The sequence below is a fragment of the Sturnira hondurensis genome, unplaced genomic scaffold (genome assembly GCF_014824575.4).
Source record: "Sturnira hondurensis isolate 20B ecotype Veracruz unplaced genomic scaffold, ASM1482457v3 Scaffold0021354, whole genome shotgun sequence".
Classification (NCBI taxonomy): Eukaryota; Metazoa; Chordata; class Mammalia; order Chiroptera; family Phyllostomidae; genus Sturnira; species Sturnira hondurensis.
The window spans coordinates 15,467,802-15,485,142 of NW_028093985.1; the positions used below are offsets into that span (position 1 = coordinate 15,467,802).

Below are 17,341 nucleotides of genomic sequence, written 5' to 3' on the forward strand. Positions count from 1 at the left end.
AATGAGGGATTCTCTTCTGTGGCGCCTGTGTTTGTGCCTTTGAGGGGTCTAGAAAAATATCACTCTGACATTTCAAAGGTGTGTTATCCTATGCATAAGAACAATGGACAGATGTCACTTAAGGCAAAGATTGACCTTTGCTGAGGAAGCTCTAGGCCTGGGACGTGACCACCTGCCATGGACTACCCAGTTAGGAATTTATAATCAGACCATCCTGCCTGGTTAGGTCACTGAGCTTGTCAGGCCTGCTATGTGGCCCGCTGAGCTTGCCAGATTCATTGCATAGCTCCTATTTCGTTGTGTGTGCGTTCAGGTGTGTGTGTGTATGTGACTCTGCCACACCTGCTAAGAGAAAGCAAACTAGGATGAAGGTATAGTCATATTTTTTAGCAAATTATATTTTGGTATCCCAGTCCTGATTCAGCCTTGGTTTAATTTATTCTGTATTATAGGGAGTATATGCCTTTAGCAGCTACTGAGAAACCTTTAGAGAACATCAGTTCAACTTTAGTATTTTATAGGAATAATTAATAAGCATTTCTTTTCTGGTGATGAGGAAAATAGGGGGGAATCATCATGAGCCTGTTATTCACTGCTATCCAGATACTGAAGTAACAGGATAGGAACCCCTGACAAAGTGGCCTTAACTGCAAAAGATAGTATCTTCAGGATTCCAAGCACAGGAACGGAGGGGTGAAAGTGCAGCTTAGACTTGGGAGAGGAGACATGAGGTGGTGTGAGGAGGTGGTTTGAAGGGCACGGCCCTTCAACACAGCAGCCTCCCAGAAACACACTCCTGCGCACTGAGCAGTGAGGTAATCTGTATCCTGACATAGAAACTCACACCTCACATTGCTGTGGTTTTAACTTGGAGGTTTAGATTTAAATTTAGGTCACCTTGGCAGAACCAAATGGAGAGTTAAACACATGCATTTAAAAGATTGTATGTCTTTCTTGCTTTCAAATGACTGAACACTGACCCAGAGCCTTACATATAAGTCAGTGCTGTGGGTGTTCAAGGAAGTGCTTGCTCTTCGGAGAAATGGTGTTAGACATTTGGCTAGAGGTGACGGAGACTGTGTGGATAAGCTTCCTGTTGCAGGAAATCAATGATGTTAAGCAAATACTTGATATCCTGTTAAATGGAATATGAATACAGTTAAATGCCGTGTATAATTTTGATACCTGAGTAAGCATTACAGTGTCTCAGCAAAGTAATTAAACTAATGCATATGGCCCTGGCCCGTGTGGTTCAGTTGGTTGGGTGTCATCCCATGAAGCAAAAGGTTGCAGGTTTGATTCCTGATCAGGGCACATGCCTGGGTTGTAGGCCTGGTCCCCTGTTGGGGTGTGTGCATGAGGCAACCGATCGATGTCTCTCTCCCTTTCTCTCTACCTTTCCCTCTCTCTAAATAAATAAATAAAATATATATTTTAAAAACAATGCATATGCTAATGTAAATGATAATGGCTAACCTTTATTGAGTCCTACAGGCCGGGCACTATGCTAAACATTTTAATCAAATTAATTTCATTTAATTCTCACTGCATTTATGAAAAAAATCGATTTTATTTGTATTTTATAGGCGAGTGTACTGAAGCTCAGAGGTAATTTCACTGGCCCATATTACACAGGCCAGTGTAGCACTGTCGTACTAAATAGCAGGGCCAGGTTCAAAGCCAGGCCTATCTGATTGAGAGTGCACATCTGTAAGCACTTCTCTTTCTCACTCTCTGTTTTGTGAAATCATCATATTCTTTCTGTCTTTAATTTAGAATGTTCCAGACAGTAGTGGGTTTTGGTGCATTTCTACCCATAATCAAACCCAGTCACATTAGTGTCTGTACTTGGTTATGGCAGGCAGCAGACTCTCTAAGCAAGTGTTTGAGAGGAAGTGATGTCTCCTGACTTCTTTCTCTCCACATACGTGAGCCATAGGCCTCCCATTAGTTATGAAGAATAATACTGACACTGGGTAAGATTTTATCATCCAAGAGTACACACTACCTTCCCAGATAGCATAAATATCACACTCCTGAGTTTTCAGCATGTTTTGAAAATTATTTCTATTTCATGGCACATTAAACTTTTATTTGAAGTAAGAGAGAACAAGAAACTAGTATACCACAATAAAGGGAAGTGTTTAAAGACAGCCCAGCTCTACAATTAGGAAATTTAGCTAACCCTGGCTGGGTGGTTCATTTGGTTGGAGCATCACCTGTGCACCAAAAGGTTGCAGGTTCACTCCCTTGTTAGGGCACAGACCCAGATTCTAGGTTTGATCCCCTGTTGGAGCATGTGTATGGGAGATAACCAATCAATGTTCCTCTCTCGCTTCGATGCCTTTCCCCCTCCCTCTCCCTCTATCCCCCTTTCTTTCTTTAAAATCAATAAACATATCAAAAAGAAGAGGAAGGAGTTTGGCTACAGTTAAGAAACTTAGCCCAGAATCTTTCCTGCATATCATATGGTGATATCGTGGTGTTTTTTTTTCAGTGAAAAGAAATTAAGAAACTTCATGAAAAAGATAGCCGTAAGATTTTAAGGCAGATTTTGGATTACTTGAATTTTTTTCACACATTCATGATTATTCTCAGAAGTTGCCGTTACTCTGTGGCTCCCATTTTATTTTACTGCCCTGAAATCCTGTTGTTGAAACTCCAGGACTTGAAAATAACAGGAACATCCTGTTGTCAAAAATAAATTCCTTATGATAAAATATCGATTCAACTGAAGCCAAATTTTTTTCAGAGAGGGGAAAGGGCCTCAGTGGGAGGGGGGCTTATGAATGAAGGAATGCCATTTTGGATTCCCTGTCCTTTCCGGATTTCTTTGTTATATCTCTAAATGAATGAAGTTTATTCTTTTGTGTGAATTTTTATGTTTGGTAAAAGTTTTAATGTGACATCATTAAAAACATTCATGGAGGAATGTGTGGTCTATGCTGCCGGGATAATTACTCTCAAGTATTGTACTCAGAAATACGCATGTTCAGTAGTCCCTGCCCTTGGGGATTCATATACAAAGTAAATGAAACACTGGGGACACTTCCTAAAAAGGGGACTTTTAAATTAGTAGAGTATGGCCCCTGAAAATATTCTGAGTTATTTTTCTGCTGAGTCTGATTAACGTTTCAGAGCCTCACTTAGAGCATTGACCTAGGAGTTTAGACAACCAGGTTCTGGGCAGACCAGGCATCTTGGGTTTTTTACCCTTAAAACGAGGGGCAGGATGGGATGACCTCTACTATCCCTTCTAGTTTGAAATCCTGTGGAGAAGAACATTTTTACTGAAAGGAGGAATTCTAGTTGCCTTTCAGATAGGCCGTGCAGGTGGATGGGGACATTCCCAACGCCTCACCTTCCAGCAGTCAGCGTTGGGGTCCTCCAGTAGAGTGCAGGCTTCCGAGAGGCTAGAAATTCTCCCTCTTCTAGAAAACTGTCAGTAATTGGCCTTTTCCTTCTGCTTGCCCTCTCCTAAGAGGCTTTGGGAGTGGGGGGAGGCAGGGAGAGGAACAGGGGTATGGCAGGGAAAAAACTCTCAGTTCAAATCCCTAAAGAAGCCCCTGAACCAACAACAGCTCAGTGCGCTGCTGCTTACGCTTGCTTCTGAGCCACGCTGGCCTGTCAGTCTGTGGTGGTGCTGACGTGCTATGTTGCACTCCCCTGACTGTCAGCTGCCTCTTTTCGAATGGCTCGTAATTGCCTTCACTTTTCAAATTGGAACCAAGTCTCAACAACTAGGTCTTCAGAAACACACGTGAGTCATGGGGAAAAGCAGCAAAGGGAAAGTTTTCCTCCTTCCCCTCCTGCAGAGCTGCTGTGCACGCAGCACATCGTCCTGTGTGCACGGATGAATCACATGAAGCATCTGCTGACTGATAAGGAATCCAAGAGAAGAAGCTGGTCTCCCCGCCCACAGGTGACAGTGCTGAATTCGTACTGTTCAGCTCCATCTCCCTCCTTTTTTTTTTAACACAGGTTAAGTCTTGTACATGCATAAGAGGATTTAGCACTTAGTAATAGGTGATAATAATAATCATAGCTATCCCATATTGAGTGTCTACAGCTTACTAGGCCCTGATCCAAGAGCATTATATGTATTGACTCATTCAGTTCTCACTATATTCCTGTGTGCTAAATGCTATTTTTCTCTCCATTTTATTTTTTTTAGGAAACTGAGGTTTGGACAAGTTCAGTACTGGCCCAAATCACAGAACCAGTCTGGGGCTGACCCAAGTAGTGTGGTTCCAGAGCACTTGAGCCTAGCAATACACTTCTTTTCTTAAGGTGGTGTGATCGTAATCCAACTGGAAGCTTCTCCCCACTCTGCTCTAGTCCCACACCCACACCCTCCGCGGCAACATCATCTCATTCTGAGATTCTTTACATAAGTCACAAAAAGATCACTTTCTATCTACCTACCCAGCGTCTAGTTAGGGCCGTCCAACAAAGGCATTTTAAAATGTTGCTTCCTCAACATTCAGTTATGAGCCAGTCCTTAAGATTCCCAAACTTCAAAGAAAGTGAAATGTGTTGTTTATCTATCGAAACTGGGGATTTCCCATAGAGTGAACAGAATTTTGGCCTTCATATCCTTTACTCACTTTTACTTTCCTTTTCTGAAAATAATTTATGACCTCTGTCTCATTTTTCCTGGTATTTTGTTTCATGTTTTTAAATCTTTTTAACATTTTTAGATATCCCGCACATGTTAGCAGTGTAGTATGGGGGTTCATAATGTTCTTATATTGTTACATTGTAATTTTATTGGTCCAAGTCCTTCAGGGAGGAGTTATTATGCCTTTATCATTTCTTAAGTCACCAGCTATAATTGCAACATTTCAGGGCATATTAAAATTCTCAATAAATACTAATTAATACTAGTATTGTTGACCAGCCCTAGCAACCACTTATTATGAACATATAGAGGGTATTTAGATATCTTAAAACAACACATCTTTGTTGTGCTAACCCATTATTCAGTGAAGACCAATATCCTGAAATATCTGTTCAATAAAAATTTCAGTATAGCAAAGTTGAGGTGGGCTTAGCAACAAAGCTGGCTGTCAGAGCTGAGACATAACTATGTTATGCACAACTTAAGATGATGACCTTAATATTGACATACAACTTCATCTGCTCACATTATTCTTGTTTTCTCAATAGTTAAGAGTTAACCCTATTATTTACAGGATTTTAAGATTAAAATTTCACTAATAGGACAAGGAAGTGTATAGTGTATTTTAAACAATATGACTACCATTAACAATCTCTTGAAGATTTTAAATCATCTTTAGGGATGTCAGTTATTACAGTGTGCTATAAATGTTAGTGTGATGATAGATGATACAAGGTGTGCTATGACTGAACTCACATTCCTGCAAAGAATGCTCTAGAAGTGTTTTCTTAGAGTACTTGATGCTTTCACACAGAGCCAGAGGAATCTGGGAGTCTCATCTCCAGTACAATGTGATGTGATTACTGTTCAGTAAAAGGTGGTTAGTAATTATTAGAGGGATTATCCTGCCACCAAGTGACTTTTGCCCCTTTGAGAAATGATCACCATTGCTGCCAGGATTTGTGCAACTTATAAAGTCTGTTATATCCTTAACAGAGTGGCCCGCAGTGACTCTTGTCAGCATAAACCCACACTTCTACCCTCTCATGTTTTTTGTGGGTGATGCAAGTGGGTCACGAGTATTTGGGGAGAGAGTACTTCAAAGCCTACAAAAGCTTTCATCAGAAAAAAGAAATAAGTTATGCTAATGTGACACATGGCCCCGAAATTTCTTCTTAGCTATCCCTAAGTGCTTTGAGTTTATTGAAATAAACACAGATTGAAATCACAAAAAATAAAGATTGCATCTCCGACATTAACCTAAGATCAGAAAGTACTGCATCCTGCCTGTGTGAGGAGGGTTTGGCCCCACCTGAAGCTGCTTTCTGGCTGCTGGTCATCCTCTGAGAATCACTATACTCTGTAAAAGCATGAAGTCACATGCAGGTGGAGAGAGGGTGGAAAAGGCAAAAATTTTTGGACTGTAATCTTATATTCTTGTGCCCACCTCTGTGAATCTATGTTTTTATACAATTATAAAAACCTATAATTTTACCATCTTCATACCCAAAAATGTGGTGAGTCTTCAAAAAACAACTTACAGCCATTCATTCTGCCACTTGGTGAACACAGGGTAAGAGCAGGATACCTTGGAATGCTGGGGAGCGGCAATGACATTGTTCGGTACCAAAGAACTTTGTTTATGAGAACATGGAGCATTCACTCATACATAAAATAACAAGTCAGCCTGACCTCGTTCTGATGAAACTCCAAAAGGGCTTGATTCACAGGAACCTACCTGGAATGAGTTGGTAGACTCGTTTCAACAATATCATCATGTTGTTCAGGGAACTGATTGTTCAGACTTGAGTTTCTTGGGTAAAGAAAAAGCAAAACAAAAGGTCACTTGAGGTATCATGGTTGGCAGACTTTTTTATCAACTCTCTCTAACCTGTTAATACTGTAAGTTTGCTATTTGTCTTTCGAATTTGTGTGTGAATACATTTTACCTTTTATGAACCTGGGATGTAGGTAACTGTCTCATTCACCAAGAGCTAATCACATGCAATCAGGACTGTATTTCAGAGCGCATAGTATATCTGACTACTTTAAAATTTTAGACAGTTTAATGGTTAATTAATTTGTATTCACATTTTTCTTTGTTCCATCTTTTCAAGTAATATAAGCATATAGATACATACTAAGTGCCCAAAGGTGAGCCTGCTTCTCATTTTTCAGTCCTTCGGCTTCTTCTGAGGCAGTTGTCAACACAGAGTTAGAGCGCACAGCTAACCTCAGCCTGGAGTGAGCCCCTGAAGCAGATAGGTGTGGCCGAGATACTCTGTCTGCCACATCTTCAAAACCAACATTGTTTTAAAGAACAGTTGTGTGTTCACATTCTGTTTCTCTGTGTCACCCATTCACTAGCACTGTTTGAACTGTTGCCATTATAGTTGCATGTAAAAACTTACTAAAGCTACTTCAAGCAAAGGAGCCTTGTGTACCCTATGGGCATTCTCATGAACATTCAAATGCTGAAGTGAGGTATAGTTGGACCTCACACCAAGGCCACACACTTCATCTCAGAGATCACAGAATCTCTCGCTTGTGAGTGTCTGAATGCACCTCCTAACTTGCCACTTTTCTCCCCACTTTGTCCCTTTCTTCTGTGTACTCGTTGTGTTTTTCCTCCAGGGTGGCTGTTTGCTCTAAATTTATATTGGCTCTAGTGCCCGTTACTAACTGGAACTCTCTATAGTGGATTCTCAAAGCTAATAGCTCAGCCAAACTTGTAGTGCAGAGTCACTACGGCATAAGTCAGGGGTAAGCCAGAATAGTGGTCATCTCTGGGTCGGGTGTATATCTCACAGCTAACTGCCACTGCCTAGGGTGATCTGTGCCTGGGGAGTGGGGATAGAGATACGTGATTCATGGGATTGTGTTTTTCAGAAACCTTGAGAAGTGTGGGCAATTGAAGAGCATGCTTATTGCACCCACTCACAGAAACCTTCCTTCAAGGGTTGTTTCTGTGCAGCAGGACTGAATTTTTACCTCCCACCCATGCCCCCCACAGCCCAGTACACTCTTGTTTCATTCCACCAGCCTGCAGATCTGTTGTGTCCTCTCTCACCTTATTTGCCAGTTCTCTACTTTTCTGCAGTCAGTGCTCAGGTTGCTAATCCCAGGCTTCTAAATACGACAGACCTCTGCTTCTCTATCCCTTCTGTTTCCTGCTGCTTTTCTTTCCGGTTCTCAGGCTGCTGGGATCACCATGTGCTATGTGGATCTCCTTGGGGGTACACAGTCCCATGGTGTTGCCGCCAAAGAGATGTAAAGATGAGTTAATTACATTAATCCACATCACGTCCCTCAAGTGTACTAGAAGAACGCTTCTCAAACGTCCGATGTGCACGTGAAACAGCTGGGGGTCTTGTTAAGATGTAGTCTCCGAAGCTCTGTCAGAGGATGTGAGATTCCGCATTTTTAACAGGTTCTCAGGTAGTACTGATGGTGCTGATGGAAGAGCAACACTTTGTATAGAAGACTAGATTCTGGTGCACTGTGTATTTATCGTAAATACAATCTGCCTGATGTGAGGGACTGTGCCTTAGGCATCTTTATATACCGTTCCACATCCAGCACTGTACCTGGTGCATGATAGATACTGAAATGTTGCTTGGATTTTGATTGAACTGAGCATACTTGAAATACAGAATTTTCTGTGCCTACTTTTTTTAAGTAAGTGTTTTTCAAACACTGCTAAAAATCAATTGAATCAATGCACATTTCTTAAGGCTTTTTTAATGCAAAACACTAGGAGAAATATAAACAAAAACAAATTATAGCCCTTGTCCTCAGGAGAACACTGGCATGCTTACTACTAACTCTAATATGTCTACTAGAATTGTGGAAATCATTTTAAAATTGTCGAGGTAGCAGTGAAGGCAAATCAGCCTGTTTATGCTACTAGCAATTTGACCTTATGTAATTTAGGTGTCGTTTTTCCACGTGTACAAGGAGTCTGATGGGATTGTTGTGGTATTAATGCATGATAATGCATACAAGGATTGAGTTTCATGCCTGGCACATAGTGAATGATCCCTGCTAGGGTTTCTTGTAGTGGTGGTGGAAGTAAGTGTGGGAGAAGCCATATTTACTGCTCTCTTCATTATCCAGCCAATTTAGTTTAGGAAAACACCTCGTTTCTTTCCTTCCTCTCTACATCCATCTATTATCCTACTGTTTAATTTCACTTTGTAGGGCTTATCTGCAATGTAATCTTAACTTTGTTTATGCTTAAAGTTTAAGCTGAAAAGAAAATGAATTTTAGGATTCAGTCTGGTGTGAAAACTGCTATGTACACTGTAACAGAAGAACAGAAAGAGTGTCTTTTCCTACCTTGAGTCTGCTTAAACCCAAACTTCGATTCTTGTCCTCACTCTCGTGACTTCATACACTTACTTGTTTTCCAGTGGAGAAGACAAAGTTGGTTGAGGCAACAAATGTAGCTTTTGATGTAGATGCCATCATTAACAAAATTTTAAGGAGACCTATGTGGGGGAGGTTGGCCTGTGAGCCTATGAATCATAACTATTATCATTGTCTTACTGAGGAGAAGTACTTAGTTAAAAAGAAGACCTTGGAAATAAACATTTATTACTCTTCCACTCCCTGGGTCCTTCTTTGTTATCTATGTAACCCAGATGTCAGCTGCCTGGATGTGTTCAAGTCCTCCAGTTTACTAGGGTCAACTTCTTTAAGATAGAATTCAAATGGACTCAAATCACAGTCACGCATACAGGGAGTTCCCAGTGTCTCTCCCAGTATTTTCAGGGATCGTAAGTGGAGTTTTCATCTCTCCTGGTCTTTGCTTCTGAGCTGCTTCTTATGCTTATTTCATATAGGAATAAAGAAACTGAAATACCCCATGCCACCAATGTAACTTTTTTTCACTCAAGTTAGATAATGCGAGTGAAAACACTTCAATAAGGATAAAGCGCTACCTAGGGGAAGTAATAATCTTACCAAATTAGAAAGTGACATAAGCCATTGTAAAGGCTCCAAGCTACCCTTGGAAGAGGAAAAACTGAAGGTAATGAAACAGTATCTGTTTGTTTCATCTGGCTAAAAATAGAGAAATGTTGAAATCCTGACAAGATTTTGAAATAAATTAGGACAGTCTGTGACTTATAATAAGAAAGAAAATTTGCCCATGAAAGTTTAAAAGGGAACAGCAAAAGTTAGTCATGTGATTGCAAGAACACCACAGAATATTCAGCACCGAGACAAGGAGAGGGTCACCGGAGTGCTCTGAAGCTGAGTGAACTCATAATTACAAGGAACACACGTTCCTCGCCCTTTTTAAGAAGTAGAGCCACATGGTCTTTGTCGTTTTCTGGTAACTGCCAGCATTGTGCTGAAGCCGCTGCTGCCGGTGGTAATCAGCTGCTTCCACAGCCCTCCCGCGTGCACAGCGTTCAATCTGCTCCTTGCTTGCACTACATTCAGTTTTTCCAAGANGTGCTCTGAAGCTGAGTGAACTCATAATTACAAGGAACACACGTTCCTCGCCCTTTTTAAGAAGTAGAGCCACATGGTCTTTGTCGTTTTCTGGTAACTGTCAGCATTGTGCTGAAGCCGCTGCTGCCGGTGGTAATCAGCTGCTTCCACAGCCCTCCCGCGTGCACAGCGTTCAATCTGCTCCTTGCTTGCACTACATTCAGTTTTTCCAAGAATGTGTTCCTAACCTTATTTCAGAAACTCTTCCTAACATGATATTCATAGTTTCCTAACTCCCACATCACTTCCCTGTGATCTAATCCTCAAACCACTTGGATGTACTTGGATGTATATCTTATTCATTTAGACTGAAGGAAATTCTGATTGATGAGGTCTTTTTATTCCCCTTTTGAGGTTAGTTGCCTGGCACCTTAATCCCTAGGAGAGGTAGTACATAATAAGGCAGGTCAGTTTTGTTGCAGGGAGAGTGGGATGGAGTCACAGCTGAGCAGGGCTGGGCGAGGAGGAGACCCCACAGCACTGCAGTGCCTGAGCTAGACCGAGAGCTAGCAGGGCTGCCGACAGGAACAGGCGCACTGGGGGCCCAACCCTCCTCCTTAATGACCCGCCCACGTTGAGGGTGCAGAGGACAAATTTAGGGCCCTCTCAGCAGCCCAGTACTTATGAGAGAGGCCATGACCTGTGGGGCTCTGAAGAAACACAGGGGAGGTGGGGAGAAAGGGGTCACTTCAGGATTGGATGATTTTCCTGTTCCTTTCTCTGAAAGAATGGGCCAGGGTGGCTAAGCCATCGTGTGAGCAGGGGGAACTGCAAAGGTGATTTTTAAGAGCAACAGCACTAAAGGAATTTCCTTCTTTTCCTGCCAGCCAGTGTAGACATGCCTGGTTAGTGCCAGCCTCCTGGGGGTCCAGTTGGCCCGTGTTATTGTTTAACCAGGGTGGTGCACCATTAGTTGAGGTTCTGCTTTCAGAGGTCATCCTCTGAATCTAAAAAAGGAGAGGTTTTAGGAAGGCCTTCAAACAGCAGTGGGAACCAAATGTGGTCAGCCACTGAAAAGTTGTGTGTGGTTGGAGTCAAACCTACACCCTAGCATTCTGTAAAACATGTCTATTACTCCTAGAGTACTCAAAATAGATTCAGTAACTCTCTCCAGTTCACATCCTGAAACTAACTGGTGATACCGTGATGACATTTTTCAAGGTAAAAATAGAGCAGTGAAGCTTGTGTTTCTTCTTCAGTGTCTGCATTTGTCTAAGCACCTTTATGCCAGGCTATGGCAGTGACTCCGTAATTCAGATGAAAACAATAAAAAAATCGTTTAAAGCCAGTGTACACAGAAATGACTAGCCAACATGACCACTATTTTTAGTGCAGAGATATATTCAAGATCATTAATATTTGCCTGTTTTATTTAATCATGTGCCTTTTACCTGGAAGATATGGGTACATACAGATGAGTACACAGAGAAGGATTCAGCTTTGTGCCATCCAAATTAAATTCTAAAAGCCAGGAAATTCATCATTTTGACATATCTTTGCAAATGCAGAATATGTGTTGAAATATCTCTTGAAATGTTTCTTGTTTACAAGAGGAATACATTTAGCAGATCATGTTAATTAGAAATAATACCTGAGTAAGGTCTTTAATAATGTATGTCTTTTTAAACATAAAATTGAGGCACTATTTTTCCACATTGCAAGAACAGATGTTTCCCCTGACTACCTGTTTTGAATTTTGAGGTTTTCTTTTAAACAGGTTGTATTTGTTTTTCCTTGAGTTTTCTTCAAAATCCATTGTTTTTCACTGTGTTGTAATTTAGGTTTATAAGTAGTATGTATTAAAAATGGAGAAGTTGGGAAAATATATTAAAAGAACACCACCTACTATTAGGATTTCTTATAATTAGAAGTATAGTAGTCTTTTAATTTGTAGAAGGTGTGTCCTTTCTAAGAATATCTCAAAAGTCCAGTTTTGGATATTGAGAACTTATTTAGTAGACTTCCATTTTGACATTTTTGATAAAAGATTTTATGGAAAGAAGAAGAGAATTTTATAACTCGTGAGTAAAAATTTTCAGTTACATCTCTAAAACCATTTTTTTGTAGAATTTCAATGTTACCAAAATGAATAAATAATGTAAGTTTGCCTTCTATCTCATTGTTCTAAATAACTTCTAGTAATATTAGATGTGATTGAGCAGTATTGCTTCTTAAGTGGAAAGTTGTCATCATTTTTCAACAGAATTAATGGCTCTTCAGGAAATATGTAGCTTGGTAATGACAAGCCCTAGTGATCCTCAGAGTTGCCGTTAACACCTTCCTCTTGCAGTTTCCAGTGTGACCTTGTTCTCACTAGGCCTAGAAGATAGAGCTGGAAAGCAAGTGTGCATTTTTCAAATGCATTTGGTCAGAACCTTTTGTGAAGTTTTCTGAGCATCTTAGAATGTGCATGTTTCATGGATCCTACTCGGTGAAGCAGTGGGTTAAATTTAATCCTTCAGCCTCTGTTCAACCCAAGCTTCAATTCAACAAGCCAAAGTGTGCTTTTGCCAACACTGAGACACAACGAGTTAGCATAAAGCAATGATGTTTGCATCAAAGTTGTCTGAGTGATCTCCTCTCTTCTCTTGCAGGTGCTTCATCCCAAATATCTATGCAGCTCTGTTCACTGCAGCTCTGATTCCTTTAACGTGCCTTGTGGTGGTGTTTGTTGTGTTCGTCCACGCCTACCAGGTGAAGCCACAGTGGAAAGCATACGATGATGTCTTCAGAGGAAGAACAAATGCTGCAGGTTTGGAAGAGACCGTATTTGTACTTTGGAGATGGGAAGTTTTTAACGGTGGGGAAAGTGTCAATGAAAATTTTTTATCTAAAAAAAGAGCGAGGTTATATTTAGCTTTCAGCTCTGTGAGTGAAGCTCTAGTCTCCAGTTGCTCCTGCTCCTTGGTGCTTCCTGACCTCTCCTTTTCTTTAGGTCTCCACAGGTTTTATTCCTGGTTCCACTCACAGCCTTTGGGAGTTTATCCTCAAGGTTTCCTTCAACTTAAACAGTAATAACTTACGTTCAACCTGTGAAATTGAGTCATGTGTTTCAGAATCTGAGAATTCCTCACGCGCGAACCTCCACAATGCTCAGGAGTGCTGTGTTTTGCATGTGGAGTGCTGCCTGTGTGAGAGATGTTTAAAAACATGTGTGATCCGACAGCTTCATAAGTGGCTACACATGTCTAGTTATTTAAGAGTGCAAGTCTTTCCAGCTCAAATTGGCTTTCACTGCAGCTCATTTTTTCCCTTTGAATCATACTTAGAACAGGTTTTTATGATCTGGTTATTTTTCTGTTGTTAGATTAGAGTCTCAGGAGTTTTTTTAACTAGGAACAATAACCACACACCTATACAGAGAAAACTCACTCTAAAATGGTGTGAGTGACTGCAATATTAGGGACTGGGGAAATCCCTCTTGGGCCATGAGGAAGAGAAGTCTCCTCTTTTCTAAGTTTTGACAAACCTAAAGCCAAATGAATGAGAGGAGTTCTTCACATTGTAAGTGCTTCTCAGTATTTAAGCAAGATACCATGTATGAAGTCCCTAGAATAGTGTCTAATACATTCTTGGAGCCTCACTAGATGGTGCCACTTACAGGATAATAAAAGGAGGCACTCTAATGTAAGAAAAATCTTCTAGCTCCTGAATTGGATCAGGGAAGATATGAAAAGCTTTTCCTCATGGTATAAAGAGAAGGGACTTTTTTAATATTAGTTTTTGGGGTCATTTATAAGATACCTATATCTAGTTGCCTCTTCTGTATTCTCTCTCATTTAGCATGGAATTACTGTGGAGGCAGACATATTGTTTAAGGTTATGATTAATCTTAAATTACTCTAGTGGAAAACTATTTAACATAGAAATCCTACTTTTTCATTGGACATAGGATTTTTCCAGAACTTATGCTTTTGTTCAACTTGGGATTCATTTTATTGCAATGCCTATTCCCAAGGGAAGAACTATTTATGTCCCCAAATGGCAGGATTTATTTTGTTTTCTACATAACATGAAAGTGCCAGTGTTTGCATGTTTTCAATGATGATAACATAAGGGCCTAACACAATGAACTAATCCTTTTCATGCCTGAATCACTTCTATGCCTTTTGGATATGATCCAGTATGGTTGCAATACATAAGCAATATTTAATCCAAAAAACATAGCACTCAAGCATTAAACAGAATTCTGAAAGTTCCAGCACACTTGTTTGTCAACTAGGGAAACTTCTCTTGCAATGAAATACTAATAGAAGCATTGCTCTATTGTACCTTTTTTAATACAAAAACATTTATGATGTTTCTAACTTCTGTATTCCCATGACAATTCAAACTAATACTCATTACCTCATACTGGGACGCCTACAGTGTTTTCCTGATTGGTCACTAGTTTGAATCTTTTACTTCTCCATTTCATTTTCTCAGATGCCTGTATTTCAGAAATATAAAGTGGATCACCTCTCTCCAGCATTATAGTCCTTCAAGCTCTCTCTCATTGCCAAAAACAAAAGTCCAGTCTTTTTTAGCCTACAATACAAGAGTGTCCACAGTCCACCTTGGGTCATCTTTCCATCCCCAAGTCAGACACTATTCATCCTGCACCCTGACTCTGCCAGTCTCTTTACTCTTTCCTAAAACTGCCTGCTACTGGCATCTTTGTCCATGTAAGGAACCCTCAACTTTGAACTCCTCGTCATTAATTGATAAAACCTGTGTGTTTAATAAGTGATATAGAGAATGTGGATGAGAGAGAGGTACAAAGGGCTTATCACCCGTCATTAGTTCCCCAAAGCTGTCCCACATAAACCCATAATCCAAATAAAAATTGTGTGCTGGATAAACACAAGTTAATTCCCCTAGACCCCACTTCCAACAAGATATTACTCACTCTTTTGTAAAATTCCTGGAAGCTTCCAATATACTACCTCTTCTGTGAAACCTCTGGGATTTTCTCTTTACAGAGCCACACCGATAAGAATTACTTTTTCCCACCCTGGCTGGTGTAGCTCAGTGGATTGAGCGCGGCTTGTGAACCACACGATCGTGGTTCAATTCCCAGTCAGGGCACATGCCTGGGTTGCAGGCCAGTTCCCATCAGGGGACCCACAAGAAGCAACCATACATTGACATTTCTCTCTCCCTCTCTCTTTCCCTTCCCCTCTAAAAATAAGTAAATAAAATCTTTAAAAAAAAAGAATTACTTGTTCCCTCATCTGTGCCCTTAAAGAAAGCACTGTGTCCCTGTGGCCAGTATAGCAGTTACCTTGGAGTGGTGACTTGTTTAGCAGTGTGTGGCTGATTTCCTTCATAAACAATGAATCCTTTTAGGGCAAGGACAATTATTATTCATTTCTGTATTACCAGTGTCTTGCAGAGTGCTCAGAGGATAGCAGCATAATTAATATTCATTAAATAAATTAATTAAAGATTATGAATGCATCATAAAATCTTATAATTAAGCTAAATATGGCATAAGAAGAGAAATCTATTATATCATCATAAGTAGAAATTCAAAGATTTATCTCATTGATCTGTTTGTAGGTATCACCCTTTAAAGGTTATTATTAAGACTATTTTTGCCTTGACTTCTGTGATTTCCAAAACTACATGTTCAGCTTTGATGTCTGACTGATCTTTATATTTTATTAGCAACATATTATAACTCACCTCGACTTGTGTGTGCTCCACTTACCTTGAATTCAAAATTTATAGAAAAAAAATTATCTAGACTACCAAGGAGAACTTGATGTTCTCTTTAAATCTTTCTTCTAAAATTGACCTGAAAAATTTCTGCTCAAGAAGGCACTATAAATGCATGTTTTGCCCACTACCCTGCTCCATATATTTAGCAGTTAAAGATAATCCGTAACAATAGAAAATTTAAAAGGAGATTAACATCTCCGTGGATCAGAAATAGCACAGGAAGACAAAGTGATAAGCTGATCTGAAGCCATGGATCCATTTTCTGGGTCCACAAGCAGATGGATGAGGGAGTATCTCGACTGCTCTGGTGCTGAACTGGAAACAAAAGCTCCTACCCAAAGCAGGTAGAACTGGGTAACAGCACCTGAAAGGAACCTGAAAAAGGACTGTACAGTGCCTTGGGCTTTAGATTAGAGAAATCTTGGAGCCCAAGTAGAAAGCAGACAAAGCATCTTATTAAATACCTGGGCCAGGCTCTCTTGAGTTCACAGACTGTATCTGTCATATCCATGTGTCCCCATGGGGTCAGGAACCCCAAGACATCAAACTAGTCCTTGTTGGACAGCAGGGGTGAGTGAAGGGAACTTCAAAACAATAGAAAAAGGTAGCCAGAGAGAGAGAGACATGTGGAGAACACAAGCAAAGTAGCAAATGCTTTCTATTCACATTTAGCTGCAATATAAGAATTCCAAACATTGGAGGAAAACTGACAAAAACAGCCCTGGAATCAGTAACCAGAAGAATAGCTTTCATCTAGAAAAATATTTAAAAATAAAATAAACTATAGATAAGTATGTTAGGATCTTCAATAATATAAAGCAGGAATTATTAGACTACCAGCCACTCATCTGTTTTTCCACTTCATCTATTTATTTTTTATAGCTTCATTGAGATGTAATTTACATGTCATAATACTTCCATTGCACAGGTCATTGGTCTTTGCTATATTTGTATAGTTGTGTAACTATCACCATAATATAATTTTTTTTCTTCCCTCCCCCCATAATATAATTTTTTAATGTTTTCAATGTCCCCCAAAGAAATCCTGTTAGCAGTGACTCCCATTATTCACTTTCCTGATGCTAGGTAACCATTAATCAACTTCTTGTCTCTAGATTTATCTATTTCGGACCTTTCATGTAGTGGGATCATAGAATATGAGGTTATTTGTGTCTGACTGCTTTCACTTAGCATGTTTTCAATGTTTGTCCATATTATAGCATGTATCAGGACATAGAGAGTTTTTTTTCTATTTCCAAGTAATATTCCACTGTGTGGATACACTACATTTTGCTTATCATTCATCAGTTCATATTTGAGTTGTTGTTACCTTTTGGCTATTATGAAGAATGCTGCCATTGACACTCATATACAAATGAGTGTCAGTGTTTAATTAATACTAATTTTGTATTAGCATATGTTCTCATTTATCTTGGATATATACCTGAGGTGGAATTGCTGGGTCATATGGTAGTTCTATGTTTAACACTGAAAGGTTCTGCCAAACTGTTTTCCAAA

At 40.0% G+C, this 17,341-nt stretch overlaps 1 protein-coding gene across 1 annotated transcript in view; it reads left to right on the forward strand.

The window, feature by feature from the left end:
* Positions 1–17,341, forward strand: part of ADGRV1 (adhesion G protein-coupled receptor V1) — a 508,576-nt gene that overhangs the window by 412,515 nt on the left and 78,720 nt on the right. Inside the window, exon 86 of the mRNA XM_037032075.1 lies at positions 12,715–12,872. Within this exon, the coding sequence (XP_036887970.1) occupies positions 12,715–12,872 (158 nt within the window). The remainder of the gene's footprint in view (positions 1–12,714; positions 12,873–17,341) is intronic.